The 21150-nt window shown below is 45.2% G+C and overlaps 1 protein-coding gene across 3 annotated transcripts in view; it reads left to right on the top strand.

Moving 5' to 3' along the window:
• CLEC16A (C-type lectin domain containing 16A) overlaps nucleotides 1-21150 on the top strand; it is a 654120-nt gene that overhangs the window by 490940 nt on the left and 142030 nt on the right. For all 3 annotated transcript variants that reach the window (XM_078663155.1, XM_078663154.1, XM_078663156.1), the window contains exon 20: nucleotides 16396-16600. In XM_078663155.1, coding sequence (XP_078519281.1) covers nucleotides 16396-16600 — 205 coding nt within the window. The remainder of the gene's footprint in view (nucleotides 1-16395; nucleotides 16601-21150) is intronic.

Below are 21150 nucleotides of genomic sequence, written 5' to 3'. Positions count from 1 at the left end.
CATTTTTTGGAGGAATCCGAGGATGGTGGGCTGTTCAGTCCAGCACGCAGCCCCTCTCCACTTCATGTGGAATACCTAGAGGAGGATGAGGAGGAGGAAAATTATGAACATTATCAAACTATGCAAAGGCCTCAAGTATTGTTACCTCGCCAGGAATCAATGGTTCAAATGCCCGTGGCATTAGTGCAGAACTTGACAGCTATGCTGCAGGACTACCATACTCTTTTCCCATCTGCAGCAGGTCCCATTCACGGTCACCCTCTCCTCCACCTGCTCTGCTTACTTCAGGTCCCTCTATTCCTACCACTGAGGCCCATGATACTTTACCTGTGCCACAAGATCAGGGAGCGCAAGATGATGACGACGATACAGTCGCTGAGGAAGGTGAACTCCCTAAAACACCAACTACCATTGATGAATGGGACGATTATTTAATCCCAACACCGTCCTCACGGTTCCTCAGGCAATTGATTCTCCTCCGGAAGACATTGGAGGTTTTCATTCCATCATGGAAAGAGCGGCGAACAGTTTTCACCTCCCTATGCATGCCAGTTAAGCAGTCCGACTGCTTTTTATATGATTTCAAAGATCAGAGCAGGAAATCAGTCCACGCCATTCCCATTATCAATCGTATTTGGGAAGAGGGGCGTCAAGATTCTGAAAAAGTCTTTCTCTGTGCCTGCAATTCTTCCCAGAATTGATAGGTATAAGGCCCCAGATGATGCCACTGCATGCCTGTCTGGACATCCTACACCTGATTCTCTGATCTCTCAGGCTGCTCAGCGCAGATCTAGAAATAGATTGATGCCAATTACTGCACCATCTGATAAGGATGGAAGGAGACTTGATAACATCAGGAAGAGATTTACCACCATGGCAGGTGCTTCGGTTCGTGTCTCGAACTCATTGGCAATTCTGGGATGGTATGGCCGTCAAATGTGGTCTGATGCTGCTCCGTACCTCGAACTTTTGCCTAATGACAAGAAGCAGGAGGTGAGAAAAATTCTCCTTGCAGGGGAGAGGGCAGCATCGGAGATAATTGACATCTCTATGGATATGGCCTCTCTAGGTTTCCGGCAACTAGCTGGAGCAGTGGTCCTCCTTCATCAAGGATGGCTTAAATTTACCACCTTTCGTCCGGAGGTACAGAGCAAAATTCTTGATATGCCATTCGATGGGGATGCGCTGTTTGGCAAGCATATTGATGATGCCTTGCAAGAGATTAAGAAGGGCACTGACATGGCCAAAGCCCTGGGTACGCTTCAGTACAGGAAAACTCCATTTCGAGGCGCCCATGGCAGAGGAGCTCATTCCTTTCGTGGTGGCTACCAAAAGTACCAACCCCAGAATCCTCATCAGCAGCAACAATCTAACAGAGCCCCCCCCCCCCCTTCCCCCCCTGCTGCTGCTTACACCAGACAGCAAAACAGGAGGAAACCGCCCCAACAGGGCAGAAATATTGCTAGGAAACAGTGACATCTCCTCAGCACCTGCAACAGTTCGGCCTCTCTTCAACCCCAAGACGCTGAATATTTCTCATCATTTTACCCAATGGGAAAAACTAACTTCAGACAAATGGGTACTGGACATAGTCAAATTTGTAAACATCCTACCACCCCATCCACCTCTAAAGAAATGTCCACCACATCTAGCTCTCCTCAAGGAAGAGGCCAGGAGTATGCTGCAGAAAGGAGCTATAGAGAGAGTTCCCCGCTCAAGTGTGAAGAGGTTTTTACTCCTGTTTCTTTCTGGTCAAGAAAAAGTCTGGAGAATGGAGGCCAATCCTAGACCTAAGGAAGTTAAACAAATATCTGCAGAAAAAATCCTTCTGTGGGGTTACTCTTCAAGAGATTCTACAGCTCCTGGATCATGCAGACTTCATGACGACACTAGATCTGCAGGATGCACACTTCCAAATCCCTATCCATCCCAAACATCGAAAGTTCCTCTGTAACAGGTGCTCATTTTCAATTCAGAGTTCTCCCTTTTGGTCTGCGGTTATCCCCAAGGGTTTTTACAAAATGTCTTGCCCCAGTTGCAGCTCTTCTCAGACTGGAGGGCCTGCAGCTATTCCCCTACCTGGACGATTGGCTAATAAAGGCTCCATCTTTTCGGCAATCCTCAAAGGCAACGTTAACTTGTTTTCACATGTTTCAATCCCTGGGGCTGTCTCTCAACTCCCAAAAGTCAGTTCTACATCCTTCTCAAAGGCAGCAATTTCTAGAAGCAGTTTTGGACACCATCCAGTACAAAGCATTCTTGTCCGCAGAAAGACAATCAAACCTGATTTCCCTAGCAACAGACCTACGAAGAAGAAGGTTCGCTTTTGTGAGGAGGGTAAAATATCTTCTCGGGATGTTGTCCTCTGCAATCTTTTGGTACCTCACTCTCGTCTCAGAACGAGACCTATTCAAGAAGAGCTAGACAATCAATGGCTTCAAGTGACTGGGTCGTTCGACGACTGGGTGAGGATAACCCAGTCATGCCGGCAGCTCTGCTTTGGTGGCAGCGCTCCAGCAATATCTCGACCGGGCTTACCTTCCTTCCTCCAACACCAGAGTTCATCCCTACTACAGATGCTTCTCTTGAAGGGTGCACACCTTCAAGATCTCTGCATAAGGGGGAAATGGACCAAAGCATTAGTAAAAATGTGCATCAACTTCCTGGAACTTCAGGCTATATGTCTAGCTTTACAGGCTTTCCTTCCAAGACTTCAAGTATCCTCGGTCCTTATAAGGACAGACAACACCACTTGCATGCATTACCTAAACAAGCGAGGAGGAACACGTTCTCACATCCTATCTTGGGAAGCTCAAGATATATGGAAATGGCTGCTTTCTCACCACATTTCTATAAAGGTGGAACACCTGCTGAGAATAAACAAGTCTAGCAGACACCTTGAGCTGAACGCCAAATTCTTGCCATGAATGGGAGCTAGACCAGTCAGTCCTGGAACACATTTTCCAGATGTGGGACAGGCCCAACTGGGACCTCTTCGCCTCCGAGACAAAGCAGAAATGCCCATTCTATGCCAGCTGGGAACCAGAGAAAGGAAATTGGGGAAATGCTTTTATGATGAGATGGACGGGAATTTTCACTTACCCTTTACTTCCGAGACTTCTCAGAAAACTGAAAATGAAACCGTGGCCGCGTCACCACTGGTTCACACAGCTTCTCCTGCTCTTAGAATGCAAACCATATTTCCTCCCAGTGTCTCCAACACTATTTATATTGAGCAAGGGCCAGATTCTCCTTCCGCACCCAGCCTCGCTGCAGCTACATGCCTGACTTCTGAGTTCTCTGAATTCAAGGAGTTAGATTTGCCTCAGGACTGTAGAGATATACTTGCTAAGGCAAGAGCACCATCTATGCTTAAGACCTATTCTCTGAAGTGAAAACGTTTCTGTTCATGGCGCCTTGATAATAATATACATCCCCTGGAGTGTTCTCCAGACAAGGTTCTTCCTTATCTTCTTTCACTAGTCAAGTCTGGCCTCTTGTTCACATCGGTTAAGTTACATCTGGCCGCCGTCTCTACTTACAGATGTTCTTCAAGTGGCATATCGCTTTGCTCTAACCATCTGGTCAAACAATTTATGAAAGGTCTCTTCAGAGCTTAACCTGGTTCTAGCGCAGCTCATGAAGCATCCCTTCGAGCCTATTCACAGAGTTGAACTTGAGTATCTCTCCTGGAAAATCGCTCTTTTGTTGATTCTTACTTCCGCTAGGAGAGTCAGCGAAATTCAAGTATTTACTATCAAACAGCCCTATCAATCAATCAATCAATCAATCAGGAATTTGTATAGCGCGCTACTCACCCAGAGGGTCTCAAGGCGCTTGGGGGAGGGGGGTCCGCTACTGCTCGAACAGCCAGGTCTTGAGTTGCTTCCTGAAGGAAAGGTGGTCTTGGGTCAGGCGGAGGTGGATGGGTAGGAAGTTCCAAGTCTTGGCTGCCAGGTAGGAGAAGGATCTTCCTCCCATGGTGGATCTTCGGATGCGTGGCACGGTGGCGAGGGCGTGGCTGGTCGATCGAAGCTGGCGGGTGGGGGTGTAGAAGGTCAGGCGGTCGTTGAGGTACCTGGGGCCCAGGTCGTGGAGGGCCTTGTGTGCGTGGGTGAGGAGTCGGAATGTGATTCTCTTGCTGACGGGGAGCCAGTGAAGGTCTCTCAGGTGTCCGGAGATGTGGTTGTGTCGGGGGATGGCCAAGATGAGTCGTGCGGAGGCGTTCTGGATACGTTGGAATCTTTTCTGGAGTTTGGCTGTGGTTCCGGTGTAGAGGGTGTTTCTGTAGTCCAGTCGGCTGGTGACGAGTGCCTGTGTGACCGTCTTCCTGGTTTCGGTGGGGAGCCATCGGAAGATCTTTCGGAGCATGCGTAGGATGTTGAAGCATGATGATGAGACGGCGTTGACTTGTCTGGTCATCGAGAGGGAGGAGTCCAGGATGAAGCCCAGGTTGCGTGCGTGGTCCGTTGGTTTGGGGGCGCTGCCCAGGGCAGGGGGCCACCCGGAGTCGTCCCAGGCAGAGGGTGCTGATCCCAGGATGAGGACTTGCGTCTTGTCTGAGTTCAGTTTCAGGCGGCTGTTCCTCATCCACTCGGCTACGTCTTTCATCCCTTCGTGTAGGTTGGTTCTGGCGGTGGCTGGGTCGTTGGTGAGGGAGAGGATCAGCTGGGTGTCGTCAGCGTAGGAGATGATGTTGAGGTTGTGTTGGCGTGCGATGGCTGCGAGGGGGCTCATGTAGACGTTGAAGAGGGTGGGGCTGAGTGATGATCCTTATGGTACGCCGCAGATGACTTCGGTGGCCTTGGATCTGTACGGGGGGAGGCGGACTCTCTGGGTTTTTCCGGTGAGGAACGAGATGATCCACTCCAGTGCCTTCTTTTGGATTACGATGTTGCTGAGTCGCTGCAGTAGGATGCGGTGGCAGACAGTATCGAATGCTGCGGAGAGGTCCAGGAGGATGAGGGCCGTTGTTTCCCCGTTGTCGAGCAGGGCTCGGATGTCGTCCATGGCTGCGATGAGGGCGGTCTCGGTGCTGTGGTTGGCGCGGAAGCCGGGACTGCGAGTGGTCGAGGGATCCGTTCATCTCGAGGAAGGCGGAAAGCTGTCTGTTGGCGGTCTTCTCAATGACTTTGGCAGGAAAGGGGAGGAGCGAGATGGGGCGGTAGTTCTTGAGGTCGGCGGGGTCCGCTGACGGTTTCTTCAGGAGGGCGCTGAGTTCGGCATGCTTCCAGCTCTCCGGGAAGGTGGCGGTGCTGAAGGAGCAGTTGATGATGTCCCGGAGTTGGGGTGCGATGACGGAGTCGGCCTTGTTGAAGACGTGGTGGCGGCATGGGTCGGTTGGTGATCCGGAGTGGATGGTGTTCATCGTGTGGATGGTGTCTTCGGTGCTGATCGGGTTCCAGTCGTGGAGGGTGCTCGTGGGGGGTGTCGGTTCGGTGGTTGGGTGTGTGTCTGTGCGCCGAAGCGGTTGTGTATGTCGGCGATCTTGCTGTGGAAGAACGAGGCGAGTGAGTCGCAGAGGTCTTGCAAGGCAGTGATGTCGTTGTTTCCGGCGCTGGGGTTGGAGAGCTCTTTGACGATGGTGAAGAGTTCCTTGCTGTTGTGTGCGTTGTTGTCGAGACGTTCCTTGAATGCTGACTTCTTGGTGGTGTGGATCAGCTATCTACATTTAACCAATGACTACGTCCGCCTCAGTACAAACCTTACCTTTATTCCTAAGATATCATCGTCTTTCATCTTAATGAGCCTATTATCCTATGTACTTTCTTTCCCATTCCTTCAATTCCGGTTGAGAAGGCTATTCACACTTTGGATAAATAGAATTTCAGACACCTCTTTATATCACCTACTAAACCCATCCGAAATTCGGATCAATTGTTTGCTTCATATGGTGGACAAAAACCAGGTACAGCAGTGACTACACCAACAATTGCAAGGTTGATGGCATCAGCGATTCAATTCCGTCACTCTAAAGCAGGACATCCTCTGTCTGTCAAACCTAAAGCTCATTCCACAAGAGCAATGTCATCGGCGGCGCTTTTTGCTGGAGTACCGTTGGATAAAATTTGCTGTGCTTCAACTTGGAAAAATTTGCACACATTTACACAGCATTACTGTTTAGATCTAGCTACAGAAGCTGAATCAGCTGTTGGTCAAGCAGTGTTACGCAGCCTTTTCCAATAAGGTAAGCCTCTGTTGAGAGGTTAATATTTTATTCCATGCTAATGAAAGATATTAGTGTTACATGTTAATGATTTTTTTCTTTTTATGCATAATACCTCTCTCATGTTGTGTTGCATATGTTGTGGATATATTGATGTATATCTTTTGCGAGGTATCTAATGTGATTCGTATGATAACCACCATCCGATTAAAAAACTATGGGCTTTTACTGCTAGCTATTCCCTACACCATAAGAAATTCCTTACAACTGAATCTGCTAAAAACTAAAACAATTTCTTTCGGGAAGCAAAAGAGGTCACGCTGAGGGTGGTTCTTTAATAATGCAAAACTCGAATCAACATCTTCCTACAAATATTTGGGAATTTTTCTCAACCGTAGGTGTTCATTCGTCAAGCAAAAATAAACATTAAGGACCAAAGTCTTGTCACTAGAGGCCGCTGCCGCGAAACTGTCAAAACAGCTACTTGGCTCAAGCCTAACCCCCATGCTGAAAGTCATGAAGGCGAAGATAATCAACTCTGTCGTACGGGCACAAGATTAAGATGTGCACAACAAGTACTTTACTAAACAAACTAACAATCAAAATTTTTAAAAGTGCTTTTTGGCTGCCAAAATCAGCTTCGCCAGCCCAAGTTGGACTCGAACTGGGCCTACTGGACCGGCATGGCGTAGAGGCTGCGCGTTCATAAAGTTCTGTAACAGACTGCGCCATGCCAGGGAGGTCACCCTGGAGGCCAGACTTAAGCAAGAAATATCGAAATATCAAACCAGCCAGAAGTATCGGCAACATCTGGATCACAGCCTACAATTACTAGGAGTCAAAGAACTCTAGGGAACAAACCCCTCCCAGCCGGTGCTAAAGGTTGCCATCAAGAAGAGCGTCAGATTGTGGTCTTTATATTCAGATAGGGCAACACTGTCAAAAATAAAACATGCCTGGGCAGTAATTTCCAACTTTAAACCAGGCATTGAGTTGCCCTACTTATCAAGCACATTTACACTTTACTGGAAACAAATGTTTTTAGCTCTGAGGATGGGTGACTGGCCATTTTTAAAGAACCTGCTTGAATGGCGCCACTCAGGCAATAGCATTGAATGCAGGGTGTGCAGCTATCACTCCAAAGCAATGGAATACATAGTTTTTGCATGCCTGCTAAGCTCGCAGATAGACGGTTACTATTGCCGGATGAATGGATCAGGCTAGGAGTTCGATCATGCCGCTAGGCCATAATCGCTGCCTTAAACCCAGATAACATCAAGCTGAACATTTGGCTCACCAAACTGGTCAACAAGGTGTCAAAACTGTTGGGAGACATTAGTGGGGTCAAATCTCCCTTACTTCAGCAGGGCGGCATTCAGTCTGCCGGTTCAACAACAGAACCCTAGACTGCTAATATTAGCCGACCCGTCCCTGCCTCCCAGCTGAACATTATATGCCCACAATGTTTTTGAAGGTTTTAAGTAATTTACAAGCACCGTATTTTTTGTATTAAGCTTTTTTTTCTTTCAATGAATCGATTGTGTTTCCTACGTTGACCATTATCTGCCTACAATGCTATGGAGGGTTTTCACGCAGCAGTCCTTTGTTTTTTTTTTTTTTATTATATTTTATTTTAGATTTCAAAAGAAAGCACACATTACAAAACAATGCAAATACCAAATATTGCCTCCTACATATGTTTGCCCAAATATTGCCGGAAGCTTTAAATCAACTACACTTAAGCATCATATTATAACATTTCTAAGAAACACAATCATGAAAAATAAGGAAAAACCCCAGCAAAAAAGAAAAGACAAATTAGCAAATTGGCAAAATGGATCATCCTATTCCTGTTCTCCATTTCTCCAAAGGTCCCCATATCTTAATACCTCGAGCTCTCCCTACCCTACCCTTCCTTGCATATATATATTTCTCTAAGTTATGTATAGCAATAAGATTTGATAACCACACTTGCAAGGTTGGGGGATTCTTATCTAACCATACCCTTGCTAACATTAATCTGAAGACAGCTGCTGCCATAAACATAAACATTACATCACCTGAATCCATTTGGACATTTCCTGCGTCTACTCCCAACATAATTAAGCTTACTGTAAAGGTTGTCCTTATCTTTAATGAGTTGACTAAAAATTGTTCGATGTCCTTAATTAACGTATAAAGTTGGGGACATGTAGCAAACATGTGAACGATATCTGCCTCTGTAGAATTGCATCTGGGACATATAATACCCTCTGTACCCCCCCATTTCGCAATCCTGGCTGGAGTATGGTACAGCGAGAATAATGTTTTGTAGTGCTGGGATTGCAAGGGGGCAGAACATAGCATGGACCGCCCTAATTCCATTGATTCGTTGAATGATTCAGGAGCAGCCTCTATCCTATCCTCCCATTTGGCCCTATGCTTATCCAAATCATCTGCACTAGTTTTTGTCAGTGCAGCATATATTAGCCTAATGGAGTATTCCTCCCCAGTACTTAGCCCTTCCATCAAGTCATTTGTGTGAAAGCCCAACGGCCCCCCTTGTTTATTCCTAAGAAAACTCCTAATCTGAAGGTATTTGAAGAAGTCCCTTCTATTTATTTTATATTTTCTAACCAGTTCCTCAAATTGTACAATCCCCTCTGAGTTTAATAAATCCCCAATTTGATGTATCCCTTTATTTTCCCAGCTCGCCATCACTGAATCCGCAAAAATCTCTTCCGGGAAGGATTTATTTTTATAAACTTTCGTGTACCTGTTGAATCTACCCATACCTATCTTTTTCTGAAAAGTACTCCAGATTTTAAGTGCGGCCCTAAGAGTCTTATATGCCTGCCTTCTAAGATAGCCCAAATCCGTAAAGTACAGGAAGCAGTTTGCGGAATTTGGTCCTAGTACCACTGAGTAGGCTTCGATTGACATAGTGACAGCCTTTGATGACCCCACACCTCCTCCTATTATTCCCTGCATATACTGGAGAGCGGCAGCCAAATAATATAATCTGAAATCTGGAGCACCCCAGCCCCCTCTATCCCTTGGCAGAGAGATAAATTTGTAAGCCCTACGGGTTTTCCTCGTGCCCAGATAAATCTATTAGCTACGCTCTCCAGCCTATTGAACCATTTGTTCTCAAAACTTAAAGGTATTGATCTGAATAAGTACAAAAATTTAGGCAAAACCATCATCTTCAACACATTTGTGCAACCGACCAAAGACAGATGTAGATTGTTTATCCTTTCCAGATCGCTATTAACCTTTGCTACCAGTGGTTCCATATTGCGCTCAACTAACTCCTCCAGTTTTACAGATATATCAATCCCTAGGTATGTTGCATTCTTAACCACCCTACTATCTGAGCTTGTAGCAAACCTATTAATGATAATCTGGGTTTTAGTTTTATTCAAACAATATCCTGAAATCAGCCCGAATGCCTGTGCTTCTGCTTCTACTCCCACCATGGCTATATCCGGATTTGGGGTCAATATAGCGACATCGTCCGCATAGGCGAGAGTTTTCACAGTACAATTGTTTAGTACCATAGGTTGGATATCCCGGTTTCCCTCTAACTTGCGTAATAGTGGCTCTATATACAGGGCAAATAGCAGTGGGGAGGACGGGCAGCCCTGGCGAGTCCCCCTTTGTATATGTATTAACTCAGTATGCCCTCCATTTACTCTAATTTTAACAACCGGGTCTCTATACAGGGCTTGTATTGCTCCTATATACCCTGGACCAATACCACACCACTTCATAACTTCCCATAGATATTCCCAGGCGACCCTATCAAAGGCTTTCTCAGCGTCTAGAAACAGTGCTGAAATAGGGTCGCCTGTGACTTCTGCCGCATCAATCATGGTGATCAGAGTTCTGACGTGCTGTGCCGTGCCCTTCCCCGGTATGAAACCATGCTGAGATGGACTCACCAAGTGTTCTATACAGCCTGTTAATCTCTTTGCCAACATCCTAGAATAAACCTTGCTGTCTGAATTCATTAGTGTAATGGGTCTGTAGGAACCAGGAAGGGTTGCGGGCTTCCCTTTTTTAGCTATAACAATTATATCAGCCCCACGCCATGAATCTGGTGACTGCCCCCCTTGTTGTACAAATAACATAACCTCAAACATATAAATTAACAGATAATCACGAAACACTTTATAAAATTCAACCGGAATTTGATCGGGTCCGGTCGCCTTCCCTGATGGTAAACTATTTAGTGCATCGATATATTCCTCCAGCCTTAAGGTAGATTCTAACATTTCTCCTTCTTCCCTTGTGACAGAGGGTGAGCACATACCTCTAAGGTAATTCCTTATTTCAACTATTCCCTCTGTATCTTCCTGTGTATACAATTTCTCATAAAAACTTCTAAAGACATCTCTGATCTTATCTGAGTCTGTGACAATGACACCCATTGGATCCATTATCTCTTTTATCTCCGCAGCTGCCCTCTGTTGTCTAACTTTAACCGCAAGTATGTGGCCCACTTTCTCACTACACTCAAAGGCCTCTTCCTTCTTAGCCAGGTATTTTTCTGCGAGTTTTTTCGAGAAACTTTCTACTGCGTCTGCCCTCAATGCACTTAGTGCTAATAGTATGTTTTCCAAGCTAGATTTGGATTGTACTGCAGTAACTAGTTTTGCTTCCTCAGTAATTATCCTTTGTCGGATAGCTTCATTCTTTACCCTCTCTTTCTTGTGTCTGGTCAGCACATAACTCAATGTCTCCCCTCTGACACCTGCTTTAAAGCAATCCCAGGTTTGCCCTACAGAGGCAGTTCCGTGATTGATCTCCCAATAGGACCTGATCCACCCTTCCATGTATTTCCTATACTCGAGGTCTTGAAGAAGACTCCTCTCAAATGTCCAAGTGGGCCTCTTACTCTGTACTTGTGGGACCTTAACTGTCAGAATTAGTGGACTGTGGTCAGAGATAATCCTTGGCTGTTTTTCAATCTGTGTCCCCAGAATCAAAGACCTTGAAACTAAAAAATAATCTAATCTCACCAACACCCGATGAGGTGCCGAAAAGAAAGTGCTTCCATCTAACAGTGGGTGCTGCATTATCCAAGGGTCTTCCAGGAGATTGTTTTTAACCATGTTTGCAATAGCCCTATTTACTTTTCTTTTTCTACCATTATATGCCACTCCTATACCCGTAAATGAGCTTGTAGGGTCATGCATGTTAAAATCACCACAACATATTGGAGGCAAGATGGCCGCGGGTGAGTTGTGGTGAGCAGTCGCACCAGAACCTCTCTCCTATCTGACATGCTAGCTTGAGAAAGCTGGCGCTGGAACGACAGTATTAGCCCCCTCGGATGGCTCTGATTCTTAGACTTTGCTCCTAACTCTGCACGGACAGGAATGCAAGACTGGGTCCCATTAATCAAGGCGATGAGATGCTAGAGACGGCATGGACAGATATCAGGCACTCGGATGACCTCGGAGACCTGGTGGTTGCTGAGCTTGGGAGGTTGGCCAGGAGATTAACGTGGAGATTGAGAGTTTTCGCAGCCAGCCTGCTCAAGCGAGCAGTGAACAGTGCAGTGAATAGTGCGGTGAACAGAGCAGCACTGACAGTTAAAGAGCGGAACGTTTGGTACACAATGCCGCCAAAACCTGTAAAGTCTGATAAGAAGAAAGCGAAAGATCCCAGCGAGGCGAGCAATCTAACTCCCGCCGCTGCAGCGACTTCTAACATGCAGAAATCACAGTTACCGGCAAAGAACCCTGGTGCCATAAGGAAGGTGATCGAGCCCGCTGTCAGAAAAAAGACGGATCTAAAAGGAGATCAGCTCGGCAGAGTGGAGAGCGCTACGGCGAGAGAGCGCACCAAAAGGAACGAAAAGCCTGGGATGAATAAAAACAAAGGGACCCCTTCCAGACAGCCCACCTTACCAGAGTCTTTCACCCGCCCGGGTAATCCAGGCAACCCAGAAGGATCCGCCAGCAGAAGTCTATGCGTCTCCGGTGCCCGCGGTGTTACAGGAGCAGAGGGGGAGCCCGAGGGTGTAGGATGGCAGCAGAACGTCCTCGTGGACGCAACAGCAGCGCCAGCAGCGGAGACAGGAGCTGAGAGCGCGAGAGACGCTGAGGCATCGGTTGCCAAGCGACCGGCTGGGCTGACTTCTCCGCTTCCCACGAGCCCCATGCAGGACGCCAGCAGGAGCAACCAGGAGGCAGCAGACGGAGCGGAGATGGGCGCTGGAAAGAGGGGATTAAAGGAAATGTCCATGAGGGGTCTCCCCACAGAAAAGACTACCGCGGACAGTGAAAACGGTAAGAATGTGCAAAAAGCAAGTGGTGTGAAAGGGCAGGAAAACGCCGACATGCTACAGGCTATAATGCAGGTGGAGGCAGAACTAAGTGCTAAAAACCCTAATCCCACATGGGGGAGCTCGGTTAGCTTGGTGGCTGACAACCTAACATTTGGACACCACACGGAGAAAGAGAGGGAGGATCTATGCTCGGTGGAGGGGGAATACTTCTTTTCAGTGGGCGAGGACTCTGACTCCACTCAGCAGGAGAGGGAGATGTCAGATTCAGAGGAGGAAGGAGAGGTGGAGAAGGAGGAGGTTGAAGAAGAGGAGGAGGATGAATCCTGGGTGGCCTCTACCTCTTCTGAGACCGACATAGACAAAGACAAAGAATCTACATTAAAAAAGAAGCAGTCTCTGCGACGAAGGCACGAAAGAGGTGCTGAGAGGAAGCTGGACTGGGATTATTCGGCGACATCACAGACATATCAAGAGGAGTCAGAACCAGGTCTAGATCAGGATGATGCTTTGGGGAAAGTATTTAGTATGCTGAAACAAATACAATCCGAAGCAAGATCCACAAGTCGTAAAACGAGACAAGACTTCAAGAAAATTCAAACGACGCTTAGGAAGACAAATAAACTGTATGAAGGGCTGGCTGGGAGAGTTTCTGAGGTGGAGGAGAGAACAGGCAAGATCGAGGATGACCTTCGCAGTTTTAGCGAATTCAAAATACAACAGGAAAAAAAGGCGGATGATATCCTCTGGAAGATGGAGGATTTTGAAAACCGCCAGCGGCGCAATAACGTTCGAATTTTGGGTGTGGCAGAAGGGCTGGAGGGGCAAGATCCAAGGGGTTTTGTGGTCAAGCTACTAAGGGGTGCTTTCCCGGAGTCCCAGTGGCAGTGGGAGGCAGAGGTACAGAGGGCACATAGGTTCCCCTTTGTCCAGCGAAAACCATATGGAGCTGAAGGAGGGTCAAAAGCGCCACTCCCCCGCGCAATATTAGTGAACGTTGGCAACTTTCTACTCCGAGAGGAACTTATCCAGAAAGCCAGACCAGACAGCAGAAGAACGGCGGAGGGTGTTACTTTCTTTACAAGGCCTGACTTTTGCCACGTTACAGTAGAAAGGAGGTGGAGGCTGAGGAAAATGATTTCAGAGTTTCAGGCTTTAGGATCTGAGGCGTATTTGCTATTCCCAGCCAGGCTGAAGGTTGTTACAAAGGGCAGGGTCAGGATGTTTATGTCAGAAGTGAAAGCACAGGAGTTTATTCAGGAATTAAGAAGGGCGAAGAAAGAGGGGCACTGAGGGGAAAGGCATCGCTATGGGACTTTGGGACTTGATAGTTATTAGACTGTAGAGAGGGGGGGCACACTGGAGATGATGGGAGAGGGGTGCGGCTAACACAACCAGGAAGCGTCCACACATAGGTCATTGCTGACCTATTTGCCTGCAGGGGGAAGGGGGGGGGAGGGGAGACAGGGGAGGGGGGAGAGGGGGAAGGGGGGAACCAAAAAGCAGCTGAAATGCATGGTTTGGATATGGCAGATAGCACACATTGATTATCTATTTTTTTCATTGACTACATTTTTGAGTAAAGGAAGAGGGAGAGGGAGAAAGTTTGGAGCGGGGGAGAGAAGGAGCGAAGGAACAGCTGGGTTAGGAAGGGATGGTTTTGTTTTCTTTAATACACAATGTCATGTAGGTTAGTCTCTATAAATGTATGTGGGCTGAATGATTCAAGGAAAAGGGCGAATGTAGCAGCTTATATAAAAACCCTACAAGTGGACCTAGTATGCCTACAAGAAACCCATATAGAGGAAAAGCAGATTTATCTGATGAATCAGTTAGGGTTTGATGCACTTGCTGCCAGTAGGCAAGGATCTAGGACAAGAGGTGTTGCGATACTGGGGAGGAGAAGGGATGTGAGGGTTAGAAGAAAGAAAGAAGACCGGTGGGGGAGGTGGGCTATTGTGGAGTTAAGCATTAAAGGCCTCAATGTAACATTAGTAAATGTATATGGTTCCACCGAGGATGATCCAGAGATATGGCAGTTTTTAGATACTGAACTACCACAATGGCCCGAATCAGTAATACGCAGCAGTCCTTTGTATGAATGAATCGAATATGTTTTTAAATTGTAATGGTTTTTAACCAAACAATAAAGTCTATATACCATTATTGCTAGCTATTCTGATTCAAGCTTGTGAATCTATGAAAGATACCCCAATACTGAATAAGAAAAGGAGTTACTTACCTATAGCTTCTGTTATCCAGTATTGGTATCTTTCATAGATTCACATGCGACCCACCCTCCTCCCTGGAGATGCTTCCCTTATTGCTAATCTATACTTACTCTCACTTTTGTTAAAAAATCTGAGGGACTTGCCTCTCTGTGGAGTGTCCTAGAGGGTGCTAGAGCCTGATTAGCTGTGTTTCAGATTTGGTTCTTTTTTACAAAAGGACAAGAATGGGCTAATGTAGTGACTGTACAATCCATTATAGTCTATTGTATTATGTTTTATTACTGTTATGTATATATTTTATTTGTACCATGAGACTCCCACCTCGACGGCGGGGATGATTCAAGCATGTGAATCTATGAAAGATGCCAATACTGAATAATTGAAGTTATAGGTAAGTAACTTGTTTTCTCCTGGGGAATACCACTTTTCGGATGGTGTTTTTCTATTAGGTTTGTTTTCTAGTCTGGGGGCACATTGATCCAATTTGTTGGTGATTTTTAAGTTTAGCATTTCCACCTCTATCTTTTCAGGGGGTGCTCTTGAGGCAGTTTGATCTCTTAATCGCATGCGTGCGGCCGCTATTTTGGCGCTGCGCGGCTTTTTTCAAAAAGCAGCGTTACATGACGAGCTGAGCTCGTCATGAGCGTGCGAGCGGCACAACTCATGACTAGCTCGTCATGAGCGCAGAAGGGGTTAAAGAGTAGTAGGAAGCAAACAGATCTGAAGTTATGAGATTCTACTGCCCTTCTACCACTTTTGAGTGTGTGAGCGGGCTGGTTTTCTTAACCAGCAAAATAAAGGAAAAAACGATTAAATAGTGGGCAGTCCAGGTAAGGGATTCAATTCCTGAGACATTTATGGACTCTTTATTAGAAAATAGGAGATCAAGTGTATGCCCGGCAATATGGATCTGTCCTTTGATTAATTATTTGAGCTGAAGAATCTGCATATCACTTTACAGTTGTTTAACTACAGAATCTTCAGTATTTTCAAAATGGACGTTAATATTGCCTAAATGGACGTTAATATTGCCTAATACCAGGAAATGATTATGTTTCAGACAAGCAGGGAACAGCTGAGATAGCAGTTTGGCACTGAATTATGACTTGTATCCTGGAACTTGTAAATTACTGCTCCACCAAACATTTTATAATCCCCACTGGACACCTGGAAAACTAAGATCTCATGGTTTCCTAGTGGAGCCACAGGTTCATAGAGACAAGTAAAGCAATCTTCAAAAAGAATGGCTAACGATCCTCCCTTCCGCCCCAATCTGTTGCATTTTAGCAATTTGTAGCCAGCAGGAAGGGCGGAGGCAATATCAAGGGAGTTGCAATCTAACCAAGTTTCCGTAATGAAGGCTAAGTGTGGCTTTTTATCTGCTAAAATATCCCAAATCTCCAGACAGTGTTTGAGCAATGTTAGTGTTCGGTTAGTGTTGTGAATGTAAACCAAGACCTCAGTTTGGGAAACATACCTATTGTAAATACTACTGCATCTCCTGACTGCGTGGTATTGGGGTGCTTTCAGGTTCTTGTAGGTGTTTTGTGTCTAATGTAATTCTGGTAGATTCTCAAAGTTCTCTTTAAACATTTGTAGTACAGTGATATTGTACCTGTGGGTTAATAGGTATGCTATTTAAAAACTGTCCTGTAAGAAGTTTCAGTCTTACACTCACCAAATAAAGAATTATGTGCAGAACATGTTCTGATGTTTTTCTGCAGGATATGCAAGTGACTGGTGTTGAAGATGACAGTCGGGCTCTTAACATCATAATTCATAAGCCTGCATCTAGCCCACATTCCAAGCCTTTCCCTATCCTCCAAGCCAGATTCATTTTTTCTGATCATATCCGATGTATCATAGCAAAGCAGCGCCTAGCAAAGGGACGCATCCAGGCTCGACGTATGAAAATGCAAAGGATATCGGGTAAGCTGATTGTACCTTTCTCAAAGTTATTCTTCATTTTTTTTCATATAAATCAACAATTACATGTTTTTCTATTCTATAGAATAACGGTGACAAAATATTTTATTGGCATTTTGTAATAGCAGAATTTAAGCAGTGACACTATACTTCGCACCAATTCCTGGCATATGTGGTTAGATATTGTAAACCTTTATAGAATAGGTGACACACAGTATAAAATGTATTGATGGATGAGTGCTGTGAAAGGGAGAGTATAATGAGGTGTAGTGTTATACATAGATATCAAATTTAACACGCAGGCCATTTCTGCGTTCCAGTATTGTTGATAAGTGTATATTCGGTCATTATCCTCCCACGCGCTGAAGGATTTTAGTGCACCATTAAACATTTTCTATACACAAGTACACGTTCCATACGAGTTTATATGTTATGTACGTGAAGATATCGAATTTGTGGTCTGCTTTTTTGCACTTGCTGAAAATACTCACTAAAGGTGTACTTTTTCCAGCTAATGTAAATGTTGTGCAGACATGTTTCTGAGCGTAGCTTCGCTGCTTTACCAAAGGGATCCAATAAAGAAGAGATATTTAATACTCTTTCATTTTTTTCTAACAAGTGATTAAGTTGTTCCAGCGTACTTGCATTTAATCAATGGATAAAACAAGAAAAAAAAATGCAAATTCATGTATGAATTAGTGTAGCGTAGCTTGCCCAAATTTCTTTATTCAGAAGTCTCATAAATGCGAAAAATACTAAAACGAATCTGAAAATAGAATGTGGAAAACGTCTCTACCAGTAATTTTCATGTCAGTGGATATATTTGCAAATAATTTACCACTCCTGATTGTACTAGCTGGAAGAAATGAATGAATGATCTTCATTTGCATGATTAGTTAAAACCTTTGCAAAACATAATACACAATAAACAAAACCTTTTCTAAGACTTATACGGACATAAAATCACAGTTCACCATAAAGTGCATATAATAAAGTGGTATTAAAATATATACCTTTGAGATTGTTTTATAAATAAATGTTGCCCATTAAGATGATTTAAGGAAATCGTATGTTATATATGACTCAAAGTTTTCACTGAGCTGGGATAGATACTTTACCGGTCTAATGTTCAAGTTGGCGTTGGCAGGGTTCAGCACCGCCATAATGGACTGTCTGCATGTCCACATGTTAATAATATTAAAAGTTCTGCACATAAATATTCTGCACTCTCTTTAAAGTGCTGGCCACAAACATACTACATGCATAAGGTTTTCTATTCCAGTATTGCAAACCCTGGAGGTAGTGTTTGTAGGCCGAATGTGCCGCTTAGGCAGAAGGTACAAAGTTGGAAATGCTCCAAATCGATAGTGCTTGAACTTAAATTTGATATACTTCGAATGATTTGTGCTCAGAAATGCATAGTTGTCCTTTTGTACTGTACATGTTTATCACCATCCAGGCATGCCTTTGCCATGCTAACACGCTCTTATCCTCACGTTTGCTGATCTTGTGAGCACTGATGGAAACACGTTTTTAATAGGTCTTGCATAGGCAGCGCATGCGCTCCCTCCACGAGGCATCAAGTAATTAGTATGTTGGGGTGAAGCTCCGCCTATTGCCTGGCATTTCTATTGCTGCTTGCCATTAGGTTAACTTAACCATTGCTCTTGTTAGCTGGTTTTTAATTGGATATTGATGCAATGCGATACTTCCGTTTAGACCGGAAGCAGCAGTGCCTAACTACTGTGTTCGTCCGTGCTCTTCCGCGCTCTAAGCGCAATAATACAATGTCTGCTTTTCGGTGCACACAATATTCTTTTAGGCGGCCGGCCACGCGTGCTTTCACTTTCGATGCTGGCAGGATACTTGCGACTTCTGGCAGAGCACTGTGCCAGACTCTCTCGCAGCTGCCGTTTCCCACTCGTTAATCTCAGCAACGCCATGAAAACGCTGCCGCTCTAGCCACTTTCCGCTTCTAAGGCATGGCTGACAGCAGTGGGCGGGTCTGAGGTGCTAGCGTCACTTGGAAGATGGAAACGTCCTTTGTTGTGGTGCGGACAGGCGCAGTGCGATGATTGCTAAAGGCTGCTTGGGGCGCCGAGCGTCAGGTAATTGGCAGTAAAATGTTTGCATGACCAGTAGCGACTGAAAGTTGGCGCAGGAGCAGCTCAAAGGGATTGGCCTCGTCTGTCTACTGCAGGGCACCCGGCATGTGCGCATTCCAGCCCCTGCCACCCTCCTTAATGCTGCTGCTCTACACTGGAGAGTGACTGCTCAGGCGCCTCTATGCTGCTGCTACGTCACCATTGAGGCGATTTCAGGCGTGAGACAGCCAAAATAATAAAGCCATTATGTCGTAAAAAAAATCCGGAGCATCTCGCCTGCACTGGGTCTATTAACGTGTATGCGTTTGCCAACATCTTAAGACCCCCCGCGCAGGAATGCCTGGGCTCGGGCCAGGTTCCGAGGTCTCGCTGCCAGTACCCACACAGCCACCAATTTAACACTGCTAAGCATGGGTTGTCAACATCCGATAGCTACCTATTCCCAGACTGCCCGGGCGGTTTCAAAAGCCGTGCCCGTATCCTGTGACCAGCGGCTCGGGATGCATCACATCTCAGCTTCCCCGGGCCGGCCAGCTCCTGTCTGGCTTCCCTCCCTCCACTCCCACTCCTGTCTCCCCGTTCCTCTCACTTTCTTCTCTCCGTTGTGCCAAGTGTACATAACCCAGCACTAGTATTTACAAGTCACACTACTGTCGCTGTCCCTTCACACTGCTCATGTTCTTACTTTGCCCCTCTTTCGCTGCTCAAAATCGATCAGGCAGCGATCTGCACCGTCTGTCGGCTCAATTGATACATATAACGCCGTCCTGTCGGCGTTATATGTATCAATTGAGCCGACAGACGATTCTAAACGTTGGAAAGATTTGATTCGAGTGTTGGAGAGCATTCGATGACGAACACTGCCTGATCGATTTTGACTGGACTTTTTCACAATTTTGAGCACAGCCGATTCAAGGATAATACCCAGCTATTGAAGATTAGGAATTGCCTTGATTGGAGTGAGTGGTCACTATACCATCTATTGTGATAAGGAGTGAATGATACACTCGGAAAATAGAGGATATATACCCTGCGTTCTCTGCCCTAGGGGTCATCTATTACCCTTGGTTGCCCTGTTTCTTTAGACCTGATGAAGACTCCCATGGCCCAGGCTTAATTTACCGCTAGGCCCTAAGTCGAGTCGAAACGTCGACGCCTTTGTTTGTTTTTTACCTGGACCCAAATTTACTGTATCATGTGCATATAAATGAGATGTGTCCTCTTTAAACAATTTTTGTAATTAGTGGGTACAATTGAATAAAAATACTTTTGTGTGGCCAGGTATAATTGGACGGAAAATTCAAAAATGTAAAAATTCATTGAATCCGTTTTTGTATAGCTTTATTGTGAATATTTCATTTTATTACCTTTCTGGAATTTCCCTTTTCTCCTACTCACTGAACACTCTTTCTATCACTTCTTTTTGCAGGCCTTCTTGGGGCAACCCATAGATTCCTAAGCAATGTATAGCTGTGGATTGTTTTATATGTAATCTAGAGACAATGAATTAAAATTGTTATCTGTTCTTATATTGGTACTGTTGCAGTTTATTCCCTTTAAAACTTAGTACATTTATTAGTTTGAGCAGATCTAAGGGACATGCTCCAAAATGGTATATGAATGAATGACTGTATACTGATTGAATCAGGTTTCCAGAAAAGAAATATTCTTGGACCACTGTTTATTTATATCGTAAAATACCCAGGTCCTTGACTTTTTGGGCCACCACTTTATATTAATGGTTAAAGTCACAGAGAGGCAGCATAATTGCAGATTAATCATAACCGTCAGCTTCCCACAATCCTAACTGGCGTCTGTACCTCTCACACTTCCTCCTCCATCAAACTTCTAGGCGCTGCGATTCAGGGCAAGAGCACCTCTGGTCACTTGGGCACAAACTCAAAACGCTTTTTACAAAGGTCCACAAAGATCGACACAATCACAGCACATTTCGAACTACACGCTCCTGCACCTGCCCAGTTACAATTTTCTGCCCCACAACGGTGAACAAGATGAGCTAGAAATCGCTACATACCATGCATTGGTAACATCTGGTATTTCTATTGCTACAACGCTGCACACCTGTGACACAGAAAGCCCTATGCAACAATATGATTGATTTTCACAGATTAAATCTCTTGATTCTTGTAAACAGTGTAAGACACATTGGTTGCTCATTACTGCATTTTAGATATGCTCCAGAGGTACTAGATATATCATATATAATATTGTTTCATTATTTAATGGCATTTGTAAAATCGTGTTATGGTGTGCGCCTTATTTTGAGCAATAGAGAGCTGAGAAATTAGCGTAATTTCAATGTTGCAATCCAATAATTATACAAGTGGATCGTTTTGCTGTGTCTGACTACATTTTATTTTTTTAAATGTCTGGGAAATTTAGAAAACACACGTGTTTTGATTGTGCACAGATGCTCATGTATACACA

Source organism: Lissotriton helveticus, chromosome 10 (assembly GCF_964261635.1).
Source record: "Lissotriton helveticus chromosome 10, aLisHel1.1, whole genome shotgun sequence".
Lineage (NCBI taxonomy): Eukaryota > Metazoa > Chordata > Amphibia > Caudata > Salamandridae > Lissotriton > Lissotriton helveticus.
Note: the sequence above shows the minus strand (reverse complement) of the source record. Positions and strands in the feature narration are given on the sequence as shown.